Consider the following 19,888-nt stretch of genomic DNA (forward strand, 5'->3'; position numbering starts at 1 on the left):
AAGCAATTAACTGAACCCTCTACATGTTAAGGTCACCTTGTTTTGCCAGATGGTGAGACTTCGCAGGCCTCGACTTTTCCCTTTAAACTGGAGGGAGGTTTGCATGTTTGATAAACTATAGTTTATCCAAGGATTTGCAACTTCTAATAATTGCATTTTTTCAAAAAAACATTACAGAAGATTGCAGAGGTGCGCGCACAACTACGAGTATTATTTACACCAATACGTAAAAATGAGCCCATGTTCAAAATTCTACGCAGCGGTGGGGTAAAATGTTCAGAAAAACACTGAACGGCAAGCAGCCATGCAAGCTTTTCTCTAATCTTCTGAAGTGATTTTTAGAAAACAGCTCGCCAAACTGAAGGTCTCAAAAAGTGTTTCTATAGACATGGTTTGCTTCTTTTTTCAATTTCATTTCAAACTGTGTACCTGACCATTTTTTTCTCCTCCAGGTCTGTGGTTCAACTTCCACCAGAACAACAACCCTAATCCTCCAGCCAGAGCCAAAAAGCGGAATAGTTTTAGAGCGAAGCGTATGCATGTGTTACAAAAGCCCTGCCAAAACTCCCGCTATAAAGCTAACTGAGAATATATGGCAAGACTCTTAATAGATGTTCTCTGACGCCATCTATGCAATGTGACAGTGTCTGACCTATTTAGCAAAAATGGGTGTTTTACAAGGTGCTGTGTATTTGTCAGTAACAAGTTATGGCCACATTGTTGGTGCAGCAAAAAAAAAAAAATAAAAAATCTTCCCGTAGATTCTCAATTAGATTCATGCCTTTTATTTTATTTTTTTGTGTCGTTGCAACACAACAAATAATGCAAGAGACTTCTAATAATCTAATTAAAAACGTTTTTTTGCTCATATGTGAAAAAAAATGCAGTTCATTCAAAGAGTTTAGGAGCTTATTTATTTCTAAATGATGTCAGAAGCAGGAGGCCAAGAAACGTTCCCCTGGAAAAGGACAGGAAGTCGACTAAAATAAAAGAGTGGAAAACAAGTCGAAGTCTAAAGAAAACCTTTAAAAGACCGTCAGAAAGCATTGAAAATGTCAACAAAGATCACTTTGAAAGAAATGAGTCAAGCCTCAGCTTGACTCTAGACATGTAAACGTCGATGTCTGCCATCCGTTAAAGATGCATTAAACTTGGCCTTCATAACTTTTAAACTCAAGCCAATCTTCAACTGAACATAGCAATCCAGCTAACGGTATTTGGGGCAGACATCTACAACGGTAAGTTTGCACTGAGCGCACGATGCAGCGAGGAGCTGATATGAGTCACATCTCTAAAACGAGCCGCTCGAATAAACTCTCTCTCAATTTTCAACACCCCCAGAGCTCTGACAGCGCTCACATCGAGCACAAGCAGTCCATCAGCCTAATCGCTTATCCACACCGTTTTAGTGCAAACCCATACATACGCCTGCATAGCATGCTCCAGCAACAGGTTAACCACCCCCTCTCCCGCCCCTCCTCCCCCATTTCGCCTCCTCGCCGTCTCTCAGCTGCAACTGTTTTCCTCCCACAGTCTGCGAGCGTCCTGCCGAATCAGGTTTAAATAGAGAAACCGGGACATCTGCAGGAGCCCGCGCTGCGGCGTGAGCTTTTTGTTGCACAGCTGTCAAATTCATAAACAGAAAGGTGACGGCGCGACAAAGTAACCGTTAGGCACCTAACATGTTGTGCATCAACCCACGATACCTGCTCCCATTGAACGATGTTTAGCCAAGAAATGAGTCATCGTATGTTATACCTTATGATTTATTTTCTGATCCACACATGGTAATTAACATGCATGGAGGCTCAGATGCATAACCACTAATATGTCGTTACATATCCCCTAGGTTGCGGCGAAACGGCTCAGTTTTTGTAAACTTGAACACGGTTCTGCTATAAATCTGGCTGGATATTTGAACGCTCTTATTTAATAGACTTAATCTAAATTGGCTGGTGTCTTGACACAGATGAGCCTCAGGCGTCGTCAACACATGTTTAATAAGGTCTGAGGTTGAGGTTTTGGAAAAAAACACGCATCAAAACTGGTTTTCGTGTATGTTTTGGATCCCTGTCCTTTTGGGAAACCCATGTTTTAGCCATCTACATCACAGGTGTCAAACTCAAGGCCCGCGGGCCAAATCTGGCCCTTCAAGGTAAATTATCCGGCCCTCGAGAGCCAGAAAAAAGGCATATATCCTTTTATAGTGTATAAAGTGGCTAAAACTGTGACTCCTGTAAGTGTAACTCACCCCAATATCAACTTTTTTTGCAGATAAACTGTATAAACTGGGCCTAAGAGTGCTACTTTTATGTTACTGTGCATTTTCTATACTACTGTGTGAACTGGAATGAAATTATGAAATGAAAAGTATTGTCTCTACATATGCAAGCGGCCCTTTTAATGACTTCATGATGCCAAAGTGGCCCCATATAGAAATTAGTTTGACACCCCTGATCTAGATGCTGAGTTGAAGTGACGTTCAAGAATTCAGAGGAGATCCTCTGCTTTGACTTGCACCAATACCAATACCAGCGAACTCTAGCTTGCTTGTGTGGGCAGCTGGAAAGCTCAGTCCTACTTTAAGGTGTTGATTCTGGAGCACATTAGTGATTGTGAAAGTATAACTAGTTTTACTCTGTGCACTGGTGTGACACTGGAGTTTCAGCAGGTTTATGGTTCATGGCAGGTTTGGGTCTTGCTGGTCCTTGTGTTTCTAAATATCCCAAAAATATAAAGTCTTTCATCTGAGGGTGACAGTTTGGACGATCTTCGAGACCTCGGCAAAGTAGTGACACGTCTGAATAAATTGCACTTGGGTACTAATGTTTGAAGTGATGATCAAGTAATATGCAGTTGTTTAAAAATGGCTTAAAAAGACATCCCCAACATCTTGAAACCCTCAATTCTCCTGCTTAAATCTCCACTGAGGTATTTGGACCTTCTTGTTCTTCTGAGCCTTGGTTCATCCAGTTGTGGCCAAAAAGTTCAATCTTCTCTTGTCTGACCATGAAGCGTTTAAGAATGCTTGAAGTTGCTGATTTTGCTGCAGGAGGTTGTCTTTTTTGATGATGATGATGATGATGTAAAACTAGCCTGACAGTGGATGGCAACACTGCGTGTCAGCAGATTTAATTGAATGATATCTCTGAGTCTTGCTGGTTCTTGGGTTGTTGTTGAATACTCTAACCAGTTTCTTTTCATTGAAGATAATGATTTGAAGATTTATGGAGTATGATTGAAACCAACCAACCCCTTTAAATGAACTCCGCCATTTCTGATAGGAGCATGGGTAAAATATCCAGCCAGAAATAAACCAGAAGGTTGCGTTCGTTTATACAATTGAGATTGAATGCATAATTTTAAGCTTGTGTGACTTAATAGACATCAATAATAAATTCAAATATGTGCACTCAAATGCATAATTAAAAGGCAAAAAAAATAAGAAGAATTTCAAGCCAGTGTTGTGTTAACTTCCCACCAGCTCTGTATCATATCTGCCTTTTCTAACAGCCAAAGATGTGCAATGACTAAGGAAAAAGGAGGATAGTAATGAAAATAAATGTCAAAAGACATTGAATCAGAAGTCTTTACATTTGCTCAAGTGCCTGAACACAATTTCTCAGAAAAGGAAGCAAATCAAATGCATGCACTACAAGACTAGATTTGACCTGTGAAGTAAGAAATGTATTTTTATCTAAAGCAAATCTGTGGCGACGTAACAATCCAAGTCAATACTCATTTCACATTGAGTGTCAAATGCAGCACTGAAATATGAAAATACCTCAAATGACAGAAATAATAAGGACATCTGCTCACCTCGAAGACAAAACATATATTACATTTTTAGGAGCAGATTTTGTTTCAATAGAATTGACAAGTCTGCAAAAAATGCAACGTATTAGCTAGAATATGAATTGGAAGTCAAGTGCGAGATGCAATTTGCTAAAATAAAATAATAGAGAAATGTTTAAAATTATCTGGTAGCCATAATTTCCGACCTGGTTAAAAAGAGGCAAGCAATGGTAGTAACTTAGGTTGTGACATATTCCTTATCTTCTCCCCAAACTACAGAAGTCTTTGAATGTAGCAGGATTATAGTAAAACTCAAAAATCTGTATCTCAAAAGCATTTTCCACTGATCATTGTGAGCAAGTAACACTGAGAACAAAGTGTAAAGCAGAGTATTTAAAAATTCTAACCTAAAATTTATGAGCCATAGCTTGTGCTTTTTTTACTTGTCTTCTTTTTTCCACAATGCTTTGCTAACAATGCTAGATCTTTATTTTCAAAGGCCAGAGAGGTCTTCTGGACCTGTATGAGGTTCTAAGATATTCTTAGTTTCACAATCTTCTCCAGACTGCTGTTGTCCCCTTGCTTGTGAACGTTTTCCTTCCACTCAACTTTCCATGGCTATGCTTGGATACAGTACTCTGTGACCAACCACAGCCTTAAAACAATGACGGTTAGTGACTTATCCTCCTATTAGAGGGTCCAAAAAACTGACTCCTAGAAAACTGTCACGTCAGCAGTCTTTCCCATGATTGTGTAGGCCACATCACCAAATTTCTGTATTAAATATCTTTCATTGCCCAAATGTACAACTCATTTCAGCAACCAGATTTGGAGTTCAAAAACCAAGAGAAGCTGATACAGATATCTCACTTTGTATTTAATATATATATATATATATATATATATATATATATATATATATATATATATATATATATATATATATATATATATATATATTTATATATAGCCGGGGACCGTTTGACTTGAATTGCTTAAGTAAATGTACTTTTCATTATATTCTAATTTATTGAGATGTAATACCTATACTGACGTAGTGCAAAAGAACCCACAATCACCGCTTCAAAGAACAGGAAAAGGTTACCTGTCTCGCCTCGGGTTCCTCCATGCTGTACTGTGTCCCAGCTGGACCCTCGCTCACTTTGTCTCCCAGAAGGAAACCCAGTCGCGTCATCAATGTGTTGGCTGCCTCATCCACCGACGGAGGGGGGCCCAGCTCATGGCTTGACTCCCCTGCAGAGGTAGATAGACAAAAGGAGGAGGAGGAGGAGGTGGAGGAGGAGGAGAAAGAAGGAATAGCAGAAAACAGAGATGTACAAGTGGTGAGCAGAAATAGAATATTTTTTTTTTCATAAAACAAAGCTTTTAGTTTTACATCTCTATCCTATTCAAACAACTGGACGCAAGAAGAAACAAAACAAAAAAAAAAAGAACTCGTGACAGTGATCCTCCTCGGTAAAACACAGCAGAGACCTGGAAACTAGATACTCAACACCTGCACACGGGAAAACAAACGAAACACCCTGCCGCACCTGAGTTTTGCCGTAGCTCAGAGCGGCGCATTACAAACACATTCCTCAACAGCTGGACGCCTTCCGTTGGAGGATCCGCTTACATAAACTCCAAAAAAAAAAAAAATCCCTTCAGCCACAACAGGGCTCGTTCCCGGCTGTGTCGAAAAACCACGCTTTTCACAATGAATGGCGGAACGCCGTCCGAAATGACGACAGCTGCTTCCGCACCACTCATCTCCACTGCAGAGTGAGCGAGTGACGTAATGAGAAACACCCTTTACCTGTGAGCGTGTGTACGTGAGAGAGTGAGAAGGAGTGAGTGAGAGAGAGAGAAAGAGAGAGAGAGAGAGAGAGAGAGAGAGAGGCGTTTCAAGACAAAGTGGGTGTGTTGTAAGCACACACATCTCTGTCCTATTTATGGAGTGTGGAAGCGCTAAACGGAGCAAAGAAAAACAGCAGGTTGAGCCCGCATTATGATAAAGCCACCTACAAATATTCAGAGCCCAGAGTGTTTTGTTTGGGGGGGGGGGCAAAGCAAAAGTCCATTAATGACCTCATCTTGTCACCTGGTTGCCTGGTTACTCTTCACCCATAACAAACCCTCTCTGGCAGTATCATGTTTTCCAGTAACACCTGGCTATCGTTGCCTGGAGGAGCCGGCTGGATCCACTTCGGTTCAATTTGCCGCCGTTCACTTTCAGGGCAGGCCGTTTCGGTAATTACTTTCCTGCTCGGGAGAAACAGCGACTATTGGGCCACTAATTCGACGTATTGCCCTCTGAATCGGTCCGGACATTAATGACATTTAAACCGACGGATCTGGACGGCTAGTGTTTAAATAAACAGCAGTTAGCACAAAGACGGCTCCTGGCAGGACCGGTTTTATTAAGCACTTTTCACCGCGAAGCGGGTCCGACCGGACAGACAGGTAGCCAGATTAGGCTCTAACTGACAACTGTGAGACAATCCGAGCCACCGAAGCACCTCTCTGGAGGCAGACAGCTCCCCTAAAGCCAGCGGTCTCTCACTCATCAGCTCAAAGACACACAGTCAGGCAGGCAATCTAAAGCCTGGCCTCCCCTGTCCATTCTCTTATGGACAGGAGCCTCATTAGATTGACTCCAAGTCCCTCTGAGCGAGTAAGCGAGGTAGGCACCTTCTGAAGGAGAGGGGGAAAAAAAAAAACCCTTTGAGTCAAATGAAAGTGACACGCTGCAGAGTTTCAATAAAAACACACAGCAGCAGTGAATAATGAGGTAATCACAGAACACATTAGGTGCAAAATAGGGTAATCACATAGGAGCTTTGATGCTGCTTAGTTACGTACACGAACACAGGCTGAAATACTAGCAGGATATACCTCCTAGGTTAATGTAAAAACAGAGTAAAAAAATATATAGAGCGTATTTACTAAAAAAAAATTATTAGGTAAAAATATTTGCCATAAGGCAAAAATTATTAACTGATCTCATGGACTTTCCAGATTTGCTATCATTCCCATTGAAATCATCAATGCTGGAATTAATTCACCTATAAACAGCTATGGCGTGATGGTGGAGCGTGTGCCCAGCTTCAAAGTCTCTGGTACCCACCTCCCACGTGACCTCACCTGGACATCCCACTGCTCCAACTTGGTCAAGAAGGATCCCCAGTCCCTATTTTTTCCTATAGGCTGAGGGGACACCACCTCCCTTCAGGCATCCTGGTGAACTTCTACCGCTGCACCAGTGAGAGCATCCTAACCTCTTGTATGACAGCCTGGTATGGAAATTGCTCTGTTGCGGACCAGAGGGTGGTGAAAACTGCCCAGCACATTTATTGGGTGTCCCACTTCCAGCTGATGAGCATATTTACAGGAGGCATTGTGACAGAAAGGCTCACACCATCCAGCACCTAGAGTATTTATCCTCTTGGGGGCACTACAGAGGCCTTCAGACCAGAACAAATGGGTTTAGGAGAAGTTTTTTTCCGACCACTGCTGTCTCCTTGCTAAACCTGATCCAATATACTGAATTATATTGAATCTAATTGTCAAATAGTACAGTTGTCATCAGTGTGTCTGCTAACGTTTGGAATAACCACCTGTGAAAGGATAATTTTTGGTTGAATGTCAGGAGATTTCTTACACTGAAAAAACAGAACTAGAAATAAGTAAAATGTTCTTAAAATGTGTGCATATTCCCTTGATTTGAGCAGAAAAATAAGACTATTTGCCAATGGAATAAGATTTTTGCACTTAAAATAGGAACAATTCATCTCCATCATCTTATTTTAAGTGCAGGATGTCTAATTATCTTATTTTAAGGGTCAAAATACTCATTCCATTGGCAGATAATCTTACCTACTCAAATCAAGCCTAAAGACACTAACTTTAAGAACATTTGACTTATTTTTAGATCCATTTTTGCAGTGTAGAGAACAAGGCGCTTCATTTCAGAGCTTTTTTGCAAGTTATCTGTCATTAGCCATGGTTTCTGACCTGCACCTGGTCTCAGAACAAAATCATTAAGTGTTTATGAAGTTCAAAGTTAAAAACCTTTTTTTCCCCTTTGGAGAACAACGGGGACGGTCGTGTTTCAACATGTCTGCTGTGCATGACACCTACGTGATCTTCGCTTCATCGTTGTGTGTGAGCCAGAGCACATGCTGGTCGTTTCACTACTTTGGCGTCAAATCTGGGTGGATGTCAACGCGTGGGTACAAAAGAGGGGTTCAAACCGGCGAACCGACCCATAGCCAAACAGCGCAGCTACCCTAAATGTGCGCGTGTTTCCAAACACTGATGTGCGCTGCTCCGAATGTGCAGCTAGGTGCACTAGGTTTTTAAAAGTAAGCACACGGACTGGCAGAGCAGCACTCACAGCCTCCGAGAAAGAGAAGTTATCCGGAGCAGAGAACGTCTCTTCTTAAGCTCTGCACTCCGCCTTGCACACACACCGCTGTGGCGTGGAAGCGTTTGTACACACTTCCTTGTTTTTGTTTCATCCGCTGGATGCTCGCAGACTCAACTGCTAATAACGAACACGGTGAAACTTGATGTTGGAAAGGCGCAATTACCCTCAGCTGGAGCTGACGCTGACCTGTTTACAGCGCATAGTTTGAATAAGATGGCAGGGATAGGAGTGAATTACTGTAAAAATAAGTGCATTTAGCTTTGTGCACATTAATCAGCTAATGCGTTTGATGTCTGCTCCTCGCAGAGGTTATGCTTATACCTTGTGCAGTAAGACAATGTGAGCAAACAGATGCCTAAGAATACCTTAACAGCATAGAAAAGACAGCAACAAAATGCCACAGTTATATGTACATATTGTATGTATAAACCTATATTTTTTTGACTGTGACAATGTAGGATGGGAGCTAAATAATATTAAGAAACATGATTATGTCTCCAGCACCAGAAAATGGAATGACAGAAGGGAAAACAACAAGCCGCTGTTTAAACCAGCACACCTCAACCTTCCATCTTACTTCTCAGCCGAAAGAAACTGGCAACGTTCGGATCCAAGGTCTTCTTTTTCCCCCCCGGAATGAATGAAAACCATAAAACAAACACATAAATAAAATAAGACCATAACTCATCCTGAATGTTAAACATTGCGTCAGCCACGGAAAAGGCCAAACTGGTTGAACACTGCTGTAAAAGACACTGCTCAGTCACGTCCACTGCTGGAACAACACCTTCTGGACTTTTTCCAATCAATCAATCAATCAATCAATCAACCAACCAATCAATCAATCAAAGAAATTATATTTTAGAGAGCCCTTCCCATATAATTAAACATAACACAAAGTGGTGCTGCCACTGTTAAAACATGAAACGAGCATCCAATCAACCATCAGCAATGAATTCTGTCCCTTTTTTAGGACATAAGGCCGTTCTCGCTGCACTATACTAATAAACGTGTATTTTTATGCAATAGCTGCTGTCGCTGCATGCCAGTGTGTACACATGGAGGCAGTGATGGCTTCCCAGTTGACAGACTACAAGTAGTGAGCGCTGAATACATTAGCAGTGATTAGTCAACTGCTCCTGGGGGGGGGGGGGGGGGGTGGCTTGTTGCTCTGAGCGAGATCAAACAGCAGCTCTGTCCATCTCGTTCCGCCTCTATATATCTATCACTTAGTCTATATTGCAGAATTTATGACTGTAGCTTCATTTGCCTCACTTCCCGTTGAAAGTTCCTGTTTTTTTTTTTTTTAATCACAGCATCTCCGTCACAGCCAGCTGCTGACCGACCAGTGTGCCTATGTCCTGTTTGATACGGGAGCTAAATTTCTAATCTGGGTGCCTGAGCTCACAGCAACTCCCAGTAAGATAAACACAGGCAAGCCTTTTGTACATACTTAAACCCTCCAAAACACCAGCAGCAAACATATGTCGGGACCCAGTTTTCCACAGGGGACAGCAAACACTGAGCTGTCACATCAAATCAAAAACGGAAAAAAGAAGAAAAAAAAAAAACACGTCGCACAGTCTACTTGAAACTAATACAAATGAGCTGCTTTCAACAGCGTTTCATTACCATAATGCAGGGGCTGTATGTTGATTTCTTTCCATTTCCACTTCCTATGTTTTGCTCTTGAAATACAAATTACAATCATATGAGCTTGCCTCTTACTGAATTCTGTGACAACAAGCATCTACATCACTTCAAAGCGTGCTGACAGCACGTTGGAATGGAGCGCACATCCATTCCAATGTTTCTCATCAAAGGGACTAATGATAAAAAAAGGCAAAGAAAATAAACATATATAAAGCATATAACAGCAAATTTTTTTTCTCCCTTGAACCAGCCCACCTAACATAAACACACTCTTCTCCTCGCTATCGGATTCCAGAGCTGCGAAGGAGACAGATGGTTGCCATAGCAACTATCTTTGCACGCAGCTAGGAATGCATTTCGGTGCATGAGCGCATCTGTTTCTGTCCGGCCGTGCACAGATCTGCCCCCCCTTGCACCAAGAAAAGCCAGAGAGAAGCATGTGTGATGCAGGCGGGGGGACTGGACAGCACAGGACAGGGTATTAATAGGCCCAGGTAGCAGGTGGGGGGAAGAGATAGAAGGAGAAAAAAAAAGGTGGCACTTAATTTCATCTAAATCATTTGAATAAAGATTTTTGTTTATTAAGATATAAAAATCTGTTTACGGGTGAACACAGCCCCAAAACAACATAGAAATAAGAAGATAAGAACTCCATTTTGGGTAAAAAAAAAACAAAAAACAATGCAGAAAATCTGCCGCGAGCACAGATACCGCACAACTAGGTAGTGGAAGACAGATCATGAGTTTAGATGAGGGAATCTCACATTCCTGAGGAGCATACCTCTGATCTTACCTGTGCGAAACCAATTCAGGTGTTTTATATATAAAAACACAGGAGCAAGCAGCACCAGGATCTTAAGTGTTAATGATCTGATGTCCATGAGGTTGCCCTGCTGTTACATATGATATGCCATGGAGGCCTTAATCTTTAACACATTTGTGGACAAAATTAGGACCCAATGAACAAAGCAATGTTGCAGACACAAAAAATTTTCAGACAACACTATTTTATGCCATTTCTAAAAAAGCTACTTTGTAATTTTCAACTAAATAAACTATTTAGTTTTCTCAATCGGCTTCGTCATTCAGATTTGTGCGATTGCTGACGCTTTAAAATGTAAGTATTTGCAAAAGTGTCCTGTGTTGACTTTGCTAAAGCTTTCTAAGCTCTTGACAGCTGCAAACATGCTTAAATCGGAGGCAACCAGACTTCCTATCAGCGTTTTTCAACTCTGGCAACTCGCGCCTGAGCAACCTGTAGTTGGAGCGCTGCTGTTTTTAAGCAAACGGAGGCCCATCTTCCTAGGCGCGTTCAGAGTCAGATGCAAATCAACCACCCACCCATCACTGTTCTGGGTCCTATTGCCTGTTTTGTGTGGAGTACTTGATGAGACTGCTTCTGTAATCTCTTTGGGTACAACTCCCCCGAGCTGTACATACAGGGGAGTTGGTAGTGCAAGCATTGTCTTTGTCAGAAGACCAATTGACTAGGGAGTTCATATTTTAAGCTGTCTTCAACATCTTCTATCAGCGCAGCTAGCATTACTAAACCACCAGGCTATAACCTTCGCTCTGTCATTTCAAAAAAACTGCCAAGAGTCCCAAAACCAGCATGTACAATGACAGATCCAACAGCAGAACGTTGCTCTACTCCTCACAGCCTTCCTGTTCTCTCTTAAAAGCCTCACTCTCACTCGCCACAGATGTGCCTAAACATGTCGTAGAAAAAACAGAGTTCCTTTTAATTTGCTTCTTATATCGCTGTGGTTCATTCCACTTATTTTTTTAAACACGTCACCTATAATGTAAACGGCTAAGTTTAAGTATTCTTCCAGTAACAGTTTCCACATTGCAGAGTGCTGCTGTCAGCGTGACCTGGGAGTGCTTATGAAAGGAGTCTACATACTATTCTGGGACAAGATCTCATGATATTAAATAAAACCACGGTATTTCTTGTCTGTGCTTATTCAATTGTGTGATGTTATTTGCAGAAATATGCAGAATCTACTATTCTAGGCGACAGAATGGTGTATAAAATGAGCACCAGAAAGACCCTTAAACAGGGGCCAAAATTTAATATTTAGATAAATTTTTTTAATACTTGGCATTTTGTGATGATCTACTGAGTCTTACTGAGTTTTGATATACATCTGCCAGCCACTGTATTTGGTGCAGCTGTTTAATTGTTTAACGTAAATAGTGATTCAGCACATACCACTGCAGTAACTCAATGCATTTAGGCATCTAAATGTGGGGAAGGCAAATTGCTGAAGTTCAAACAGAGCATCAGAAAGAGGAACAAAGTGGATATCATTGACCTTTAGCGTGTCATAGATGTTAGTGCCAGACAAGCTGGTCTGAGAAATTCAGAAGTTGCTCATCTGCTGGGACTTTCATGCACATTAATCTTTGTCTTTACAGTGAATGGTCGGAGAAAAAGAAAATATGCAGTTGAACGTATGAAAATGCAAAGCTATGCGGGATACCCGTTTTCAATACATAACTCTTCCGACAGGCAAAAAAACAAAACAACTGAGATGCTATTCCTTTCTGGACTTAATAGAAAACGTTAAAGTCTACAAGTTGCACAGGCTCGCCAAAATTAGACAATAACAAATTGGCAAATTTCTCCCTGTACTGACGAGTCTCGATCAGCTGCTACGTTCAGATGGTAGGGTCAGAATTTGGAGCAAACACCACGGAACACATGGATCCATCCTGCCTTACATCAATGGTTCAGGCTGCTGGTGGTTGTGGTATAATGGTGTGAGGGATTTTCTGAGCCCTTTTGAAACCTCCTACCAGCTGAGCATTATTTGAACGCCACATCCTGTTGTTGCTGACCATGTCCATCCCCTCGTGACCACAGTGAGCCTATCGTCTGATGGCTACTTCCAGCCTATTTGCACAGTATATCTTATCATGTGCTCAAAGCACGGCCACTACATAATAAAAACATACAGTATGCAAGGACCATAGAGGATTCTATGGGTAGTCTAAAGCTGTTCCAGACTGTTAGAGGCTTTTCTCTAACATCATCATGACTACTCCCCATCCATTACAAATGATGGATTGCTTGTGGGGAATTTTACAAGCTATCTCGCAAAAATATTCCCACTATTTATGAGCCCACAAAGGTTTTTTTTTTTTTTCTTTTCTTTGTAGGCCATAAAAAATAAAAATAAAAATCAGATGATACCTGCACTCCTCCAGGCGACAGTCAATGTCAGAATCAGCGGCCGCTTGCAGCAGAGTGCGGACTGGCAAGCAATCAAGTGTTTAAGTCACTGCCCTGCTGTTACATATGCCAGGGAGGCCTTGTTAAGAGCTCAGACCTCCATCTGTCCACCTGGGAGGTACGACTACTCACCCTTGAAAAAAAAAAAAAGAAAAAAAAAAAAAAACTCATCTCGGCCCTCCCGGCTGCTTTTCAGCTTGAGTTATTACTCCACACACGCAGAGAATTCCTGAATGTAATCAAGCGCTTCCTCTGCCGATTGTAGCGCAGAGGACCGTTTCATCCCTGATATGTCACGTCTCACAGCAGCTCTTGTCAGCTGAAAGCTCATATGTCACAGTCTGTTTCACAGGAACGATGCAAAAATATAGAGAGGGTCAAGAGCTATACAAGCCATGCAACAAATACAAAAAAAGAATAAAAATACAGATAGTCATATTTCTCTGGTGATTTAAAAATCTAATTATAATATGCACCAGGATAGATTACATACTTAGAATTCCCACTGGGCAGAAACTGAACAGAAGAGGATGGCAGACGGAGAAGGCAGGTACCGCTCTCTCAACCTTTTTTTTTTTTTTCTTCCCTAAACCACACAAGTTAAGCCCTGAGGCCCCCCCCATAGCTGCTCCACTCACGTATTAAGTCGTGGCCCGAGGTGCTGAGGTCCACAAACCCACCAGAGGTTGAGTCAACAAGACACGAGAGCGCGGGCCGAGACCGCCAGACGAGAACGCGGATATATACCAGAGAGCTGTCCTCCGGAGAGCTGCTTTAATGTCCATCCTGATTGAGAACGGGAGGGCGAGCGCTGGGTGAGCCGGGGCTGTTGGTGGCAGTGGGCGTGTGGGGGGTGATGGGAAGCCGGACCGTCAGCAGGATTAACGAGCAACAAGCCGGCGGTGAAGTTAACAGAAAACGGCGGCGGCACTCAAATGAGCTCCGAGAAAGCAGCAAGGGAGGATTAAAGTGGCACACAGGGGAGGAGGCGGCGAGGGTGGGCACGAGCAAAGCTATCTGATTAATGATCTTAGCCATGTTTGCATCTCAGAGCAACCCGCAGAAAATCCGTCAAACTGATAAGTACCCCCTTCTTTCTCCCTTCGCGCCCCTGAAAGGGTACTGACACGACATGCAGAATCACCATGAAACGAGGGGACGAGCTGGCCAAAAAAAAAACTTACCAGGGCAGTATGTGTCCAGGTCTGTATTCTTGGCAGCAGCAGAGGTGTGTGTAGGGGAGCCAAGCTCTGATTGTGGAATGCGAGGGCTCTCCACAAACTTTGCTTTCCGCAGTGGGGCTGGGAGCAGAAAAGCACACACACACACACACACACACACACACACGCACAAAGAGAAGGAGACAACACACACACACACACACACAACAGGGAGATGGTGGAGGACAAGAAAGAGAGGAGCGACAGGGACAGGACAGGGGGGTGGGGGTGGGATGGGGGGGGGGGGGGGGACAGAGAACTTATGAACTTTGAGAAGCACACTGATAAAATGACAACATCCTGCAGGCTTTTTCTATGAAGCTTTGTTCGGCCTCGAGTGAGATAAAGCTCAAGCATGAGTAAACACGGAGCATGGGCAATCAGGAAACGGGCGCGCGAGAGAAACCAGCATCACCCTCACATAACATCAGCCCACTGATGAAATCTAAAAATACCTACATGCACCGTGTACCCTGGCCAGCGTTTACCTCACAGCGCAGAGAAATGTTCCTGGAGAGACGCGCTTAACGGACAAGAACACCGGTGACGTCCGGCACCGGCACAGATCTGAAGCGTCAAAAGGGGAAATTTACGGCAGAAAAAATATGTCGGTGGTGGCCGTGACGCAAGAAAGAGAAAAAAAAAGAAAGAGCTCGGAAGCCGTTGTTGATGGTTGTAGCAACAACCATCTACTTTATTCTGTGTTTTTTACCCAGTTTGTGAAACAACTTTTTAGAGGCAATCTAGAAACTACTGGCAGTTTTTTGAAAAACTTTCCCGAGACAGAAATCATGTAGAGATGCACTAGAACCTGATGATTTTCAGCTCAACTGGCCCTGACCAGTGACTGGACGGCTGAAAATAAATTAGACTATTATTATTTGATCACTAAACTTCACTGAACCTGTCATGAATTGGACCCTTTGGGCTGATGGACCTTTCTGCATGCTCCACACTCCTCTCAGCCACCTCCTAGTCACTATTCACTCACCATATTCATTCATCCATTCATTTTTTCTTTTCATGGTAATGAATTTAAATTACTATTACACAAAACAAGGTCTCAGTTGTATACAATAACAGGTCATACCATGTAAGAACAGGAGTAGGTTGAAGAACACGTTTTATGAACCCTACCCCCTTCTTAGTTCATAATAAACAAAGAATGGCACATCATTCCATTAGCATGGGTTTGGCAAATATAAGTATACGTTCTAGACACTTTTACATTCCATCTTGTACATTTTCACATTTTATTTTCTTATGCTTAAATCGAAATAGTGAAAAGCTTGAACAGTCTCTAAGGCCATGCTCCTGTAAGTTCCACTGTTTTACTCCAGCGACAGAAATATGTTTACGTGTGGTTCTGGCAGATGGATGTTTAAAACCCAATGTTACTATCTGTTAGTATCCTCATTCAAAGTAAAGATACCTTGGATGGCAGGTGGTCACTGATAATGTTTTGCCTTATGCATAAATAAAAGTGTTTGGAATTTAACTAAATCCTTCGTTTTAAGTTTTTATTCAGCTCCACCTGCCACTGACTAATTATCATCAAGTCATTCTACCTGGGACTCCACCTACATATACTTGCCTATCACAGTCCGTCAGTGGCAGAACGTCCCTCTACCCACTGCCTGTATGAGTACTCCTTTGTGTTCGGTGCCTGTTGATACTGCGTTCCTGTGCTATCCCTGCCCTGACTAGACCCACTTTCTGGTGATTGTGTGCACTGCCTGCTCCTTCCGTGTTTTCCTCTGAGGATCCAGTGCTTGCTCTGCTTTCCATAGAGACTCATCTGCATTGGCTCTGAAACGCCACCATCACCTGGTCAGCCAAACTCTGCTACTTTCACACGGTCAGTTCCTACCTTCTACATTCATCAGCCGTTACAACCACTACCTGCCCTGTCAGCCACCGTCTAGACTACTGCCAATAAACTATTTAGAACATGTATCTTCTCTGTCGGCTTGACTATCGGGTCCGCCACGTACGATCATACCAGGTCACAGTAACAACTACACTCTTTAGTAGGGGTGTGCAAAATAATTGTCATGACGATGCATCGTGATTCTAAGTTTCACGATCTACTGCATCGATTCTTGACGCCAAGTATCGATTATTAATAAAAAAAAATGAATAAATAAAATTGCATTAATGGTTGGTGAACATCAGCCAAAAACAAGTGGAATACAACTTCATTGGTTTAAAGGACCACTGAGGCCAAGTAAACGGCACTGATTATCCTTATTTTGTTATTTTAAGTTTTATAAATCCTAAGCACTTTTTGTCAGTGTGTCCACTCCAGTAACAGTAATATTTGTTTTCAAGGAAATACCTCCAAAAATCGTTTCAATAAATATAGCTATGTATGAATTCAGTTGCTTTCAGTTATGTATCAATTGAAGACACTACCCAGATCATACACAGCCAGTCAGCCACTGGTAATGGCTGCATTTTTTTCTAACAATGTTCAGTGAAAATGTCGCAATGCATCGCGATACATCGCAATAATTCAAGTATCGTGATGCATCGTGATAGAATCGGATCGTGACATGTGAATCGTGATTCGAATCGAATCGTGACTTCTTTGGCAATACCCACCCCTACTCTTTAGTGAAAAAAAGGAAGACCCCAATGCAAGCGGTTTCCAGTCGGGTTTGAAGAACAAAAAGTTAGCGTAGCTAATTTAAAGGAAACTATTTTTGACAACATGTCTGCAGCTCCTTCAGGTTGTGAGCGAGAGCCAGACTTACAGCAGGTAACAAAGAGCCTTAACAGAGTACAGCAACTTTGCCGTGTTTGAGCATTCAGCCTCTGTCATCAAATCAACCAGGTCTGTTCTTATAGATATCTGGGTGTTCACCAAGATAACCAGTTTGGATGGGAACGTCCATGTTAACAAGTTGTGCTCCCGATTACAGCAAAGACTGCATTTCTTACACAGACTCGGGGGGTCTTTGGGGTCAACCAGAGGATTATGTTTTTATTTTATCAGATATGGAATGTCAACATGGTTTGGTAATCTCTCTGTGCAGTTAAAGTCTAAGCTTAATCATCTGGTCAAGACGGCAATGAGGGTCATAGGGAGGACTGATAATTCCTCCCTGCAGTCGATTTACAAGGAGTCCGTTCTCAGGCTCACACAGAGAGCACAATCTGATCCCACTCATATCCTCTATTCACAATACCAATTGCTACCTTCTGGCAAGATGTATAGCGTGCCCATTTGCAATCTTAATAGATATAAATATTCATTTATCCTTACTTGCATCGGATTAATAAACAATGTAGGCATATAGTGTGGGAATGTATGAAGGCTGCTTTGATGATTTGGTTTGCTGTGTTGGTTGTTGGTATATATGTAGTCTGGTGTATTTGTTACGTTTTTATCGTGCAGTATATGTTTTTGTTTCTGCACGTACTGTGGTGTAATGTGTAACATGTGTATCTGATTTATTTTATTTATTGTATTTTTTGTATTTTTTTATCTTCTTAGCACATGTAGTCAAAGACAATCAATAAAATATTATCTATAACAGGGATCACCAACATTTTTCAAACTGAGAGCTACTTCATTGGTACTGTGTCATACGAAGGGCTACCAGTGCTGACCTTTGAACTACAAGAGGCAGAGCAAATCTTAACTTTATGTAAAATAAACACATGTTTATGCTTTATTTTTAGATAAGGTCATTTATAAATTATTTAAATGCAAGTGTGATTACAAAAGGAAGAGCAACGGCGTAAAATAACATTTTAGATGCAGCTCACTGGATGCTTGTGCTATTTTTAGAACAGGCTCGAAGACACCACATGTGGTCCTTGGGGGCTACCTGGAGCCCGCGGGCACCTTGTTGGTCACCCCCTGTTCTATAATCTATTTCATGGGTGGAACTTATTGGAACGTTGGTAGCCCGATGACAATCTTAGAGTAGAGGAAAGGATCTCCATTCTTTAGGGAATAAACATTGATGCAACTAGTTTATAATGCTTGCTATGCTAATCACTAAAATAATATGCTCAAGGCAGTTTTAAATGTCAACTCTGTAATCTTTGTATTCTTTATTTTGAAACAGTAAAACCTTATTTTGTACCTTGTAATGTAAGTAATTACTGACAGCTCAAGACAGGAAGGCTGGGAGAAACATTCTGATGCTGTTCTTATTTACCCTTGTGGCTGCTAGCACGACTTCTTGGGGTCAAAACATTCTTGGAGGAGCTTACAACCCGTTTTGGAATCATTTATGTAGCAGCAACCAGGGTGGCAGGTATGAAACGAGGTCAGAAAGTGACAGACAAGACAAGAAAGGTTTACGCTAAGAAAAAGAAAATCCTCTCACTGAAGTTAGCTACCGACTCTGATGCTGATGTTGGCTTTGAAGCTTCAAATCTAAACTGGAAGTGTTTGATACGTGTGATATGGCTCAATGCCCAGGGCATCATTAGGTATTCTATATGCATAATGCTACATGTGGTGGAAAAGTAACACTGTCTGCACATCATCCTGAACACACCATCCCCATGGTGACAACTAGAGGTGACATAATCGGGTGTTTGGCATTTATAGACTATAGACTATATAGATGTATGGCCCATTAGACCACAGATGCTAAACCTTTTTGTATTTAAGAAAACACAAAAAAGAATTTCCACAGCATTTGATAATTTCTAAAATCCAAGACAGAGCAAACCTGAACTTGATACTGAACAGAAATTTAATAAAATTGTTTTTTGACTGAAGAAACAACATTAGATGTGTGCAGCTTGAAAACGGTTTGATTTAAAGAAGTCAAACTTGGACTAAATGATCCTGTAAAAACAAACAAAAAAAGATGATTTTTCGTTTTCTATAAAATCTTAAATCCTGTGATTAGCTTAATGTCTCTTTGTGCCTCTAGTATCTAAGATTTTGATTTAGTCCCGGATGAAAAAATAAAGAAACACATAACTAAAACAGGTAAAACTGTGTAGATAGTTCAGATCATATCAACAGACCATGTCAACTACCCTTGACGTAAAAATGTTTATTTTCAACATTTTCTTCTCTCTCTTTGAACACGTGGGCGTTTCAAGACAGGTAACAGCTCAGCATAATTTACTCCTAATCGACTAATCTGGTTAATCAAGGGTTTTAAAATAGATTACGTAGTGTACACTGCAACTGTTAACCATTATGGGTGAGTGCACATGTCCGAAGCAATCCGGGGCAGCAGCGCAGTGCTCAACCAGAGTGCAGCGAGAAGGAAGTCATGAGCAGCAGCTCAAAACATATGTTTGATGAACAATGACCGCTTGAATAAGTTCCTCAGCACTCCCAATTGGGCTTCATGTTACATTTAATGTTGGGATAACGTGCCTGCATGTAATAAATGGATAGCGAGCTGCGCCTTCTTTATAAATATAAGCTAAATCAGAAGACACTCTGATGATCACAGAGTATATGCTTTGCTGAAAATAGATGTGTAAATTGCATGTCGATATTATTACTGCCATCCCCTATTACAATGCTGCAGACTTTAATTATTTCACTATAAATAAGCATGCACACTT

At 41.7% G+C, this 19,888-nt stretch overlaps 1 protein-coding gene across 13 annotated transcripts in view; it reads right to left on the bottom strand.

Moving 5' to 3' along the window:
• The window catches only part of tanc2b (tetratricopeptide repeat, ankyrin repeat and coiled-coil containing 2b), a 155,978-nt gene that overhangs the window by 56,308 nt on the left and 79,782 nt on the right, over positions 1-19,888 (bottom strand). For 7 of the 13 annotated variants that reach the window (XM_036142099.1, XM_036142098.1, XM_036142097.1 and 4 more), the window contains 2 exons: positions 14,300-14,416; positions 4,900-5,049 (listed from right to left, as the gene is read on the bottom strand). In XM_036142099.1, coding sequence (XP_035997992.1) covers positions 4,900-5,049; positions 14,300-14,416 — 267 coding nt within the window. The other 6 variants (XM_036142109.1, XM_036142100.1, XM_036142104.1 and 3 more) reach the window with 4 other exon arrangements.

This window comes from Fundulus heteroclitus, chromosome 10 (assembly GCF_011125445.2).
Source record: "Fundulus heteroclitus isolate FHET01 chromosome 10, MU-UCD_Fhet_4.1, whole genome shotgun sequence".
NCBI lineage: Eukaryota > Metazoa > Chordata > Actinopteri > Cyprinodontiformes > Fundulidae > Fundulus > Fundulus heteroclitus.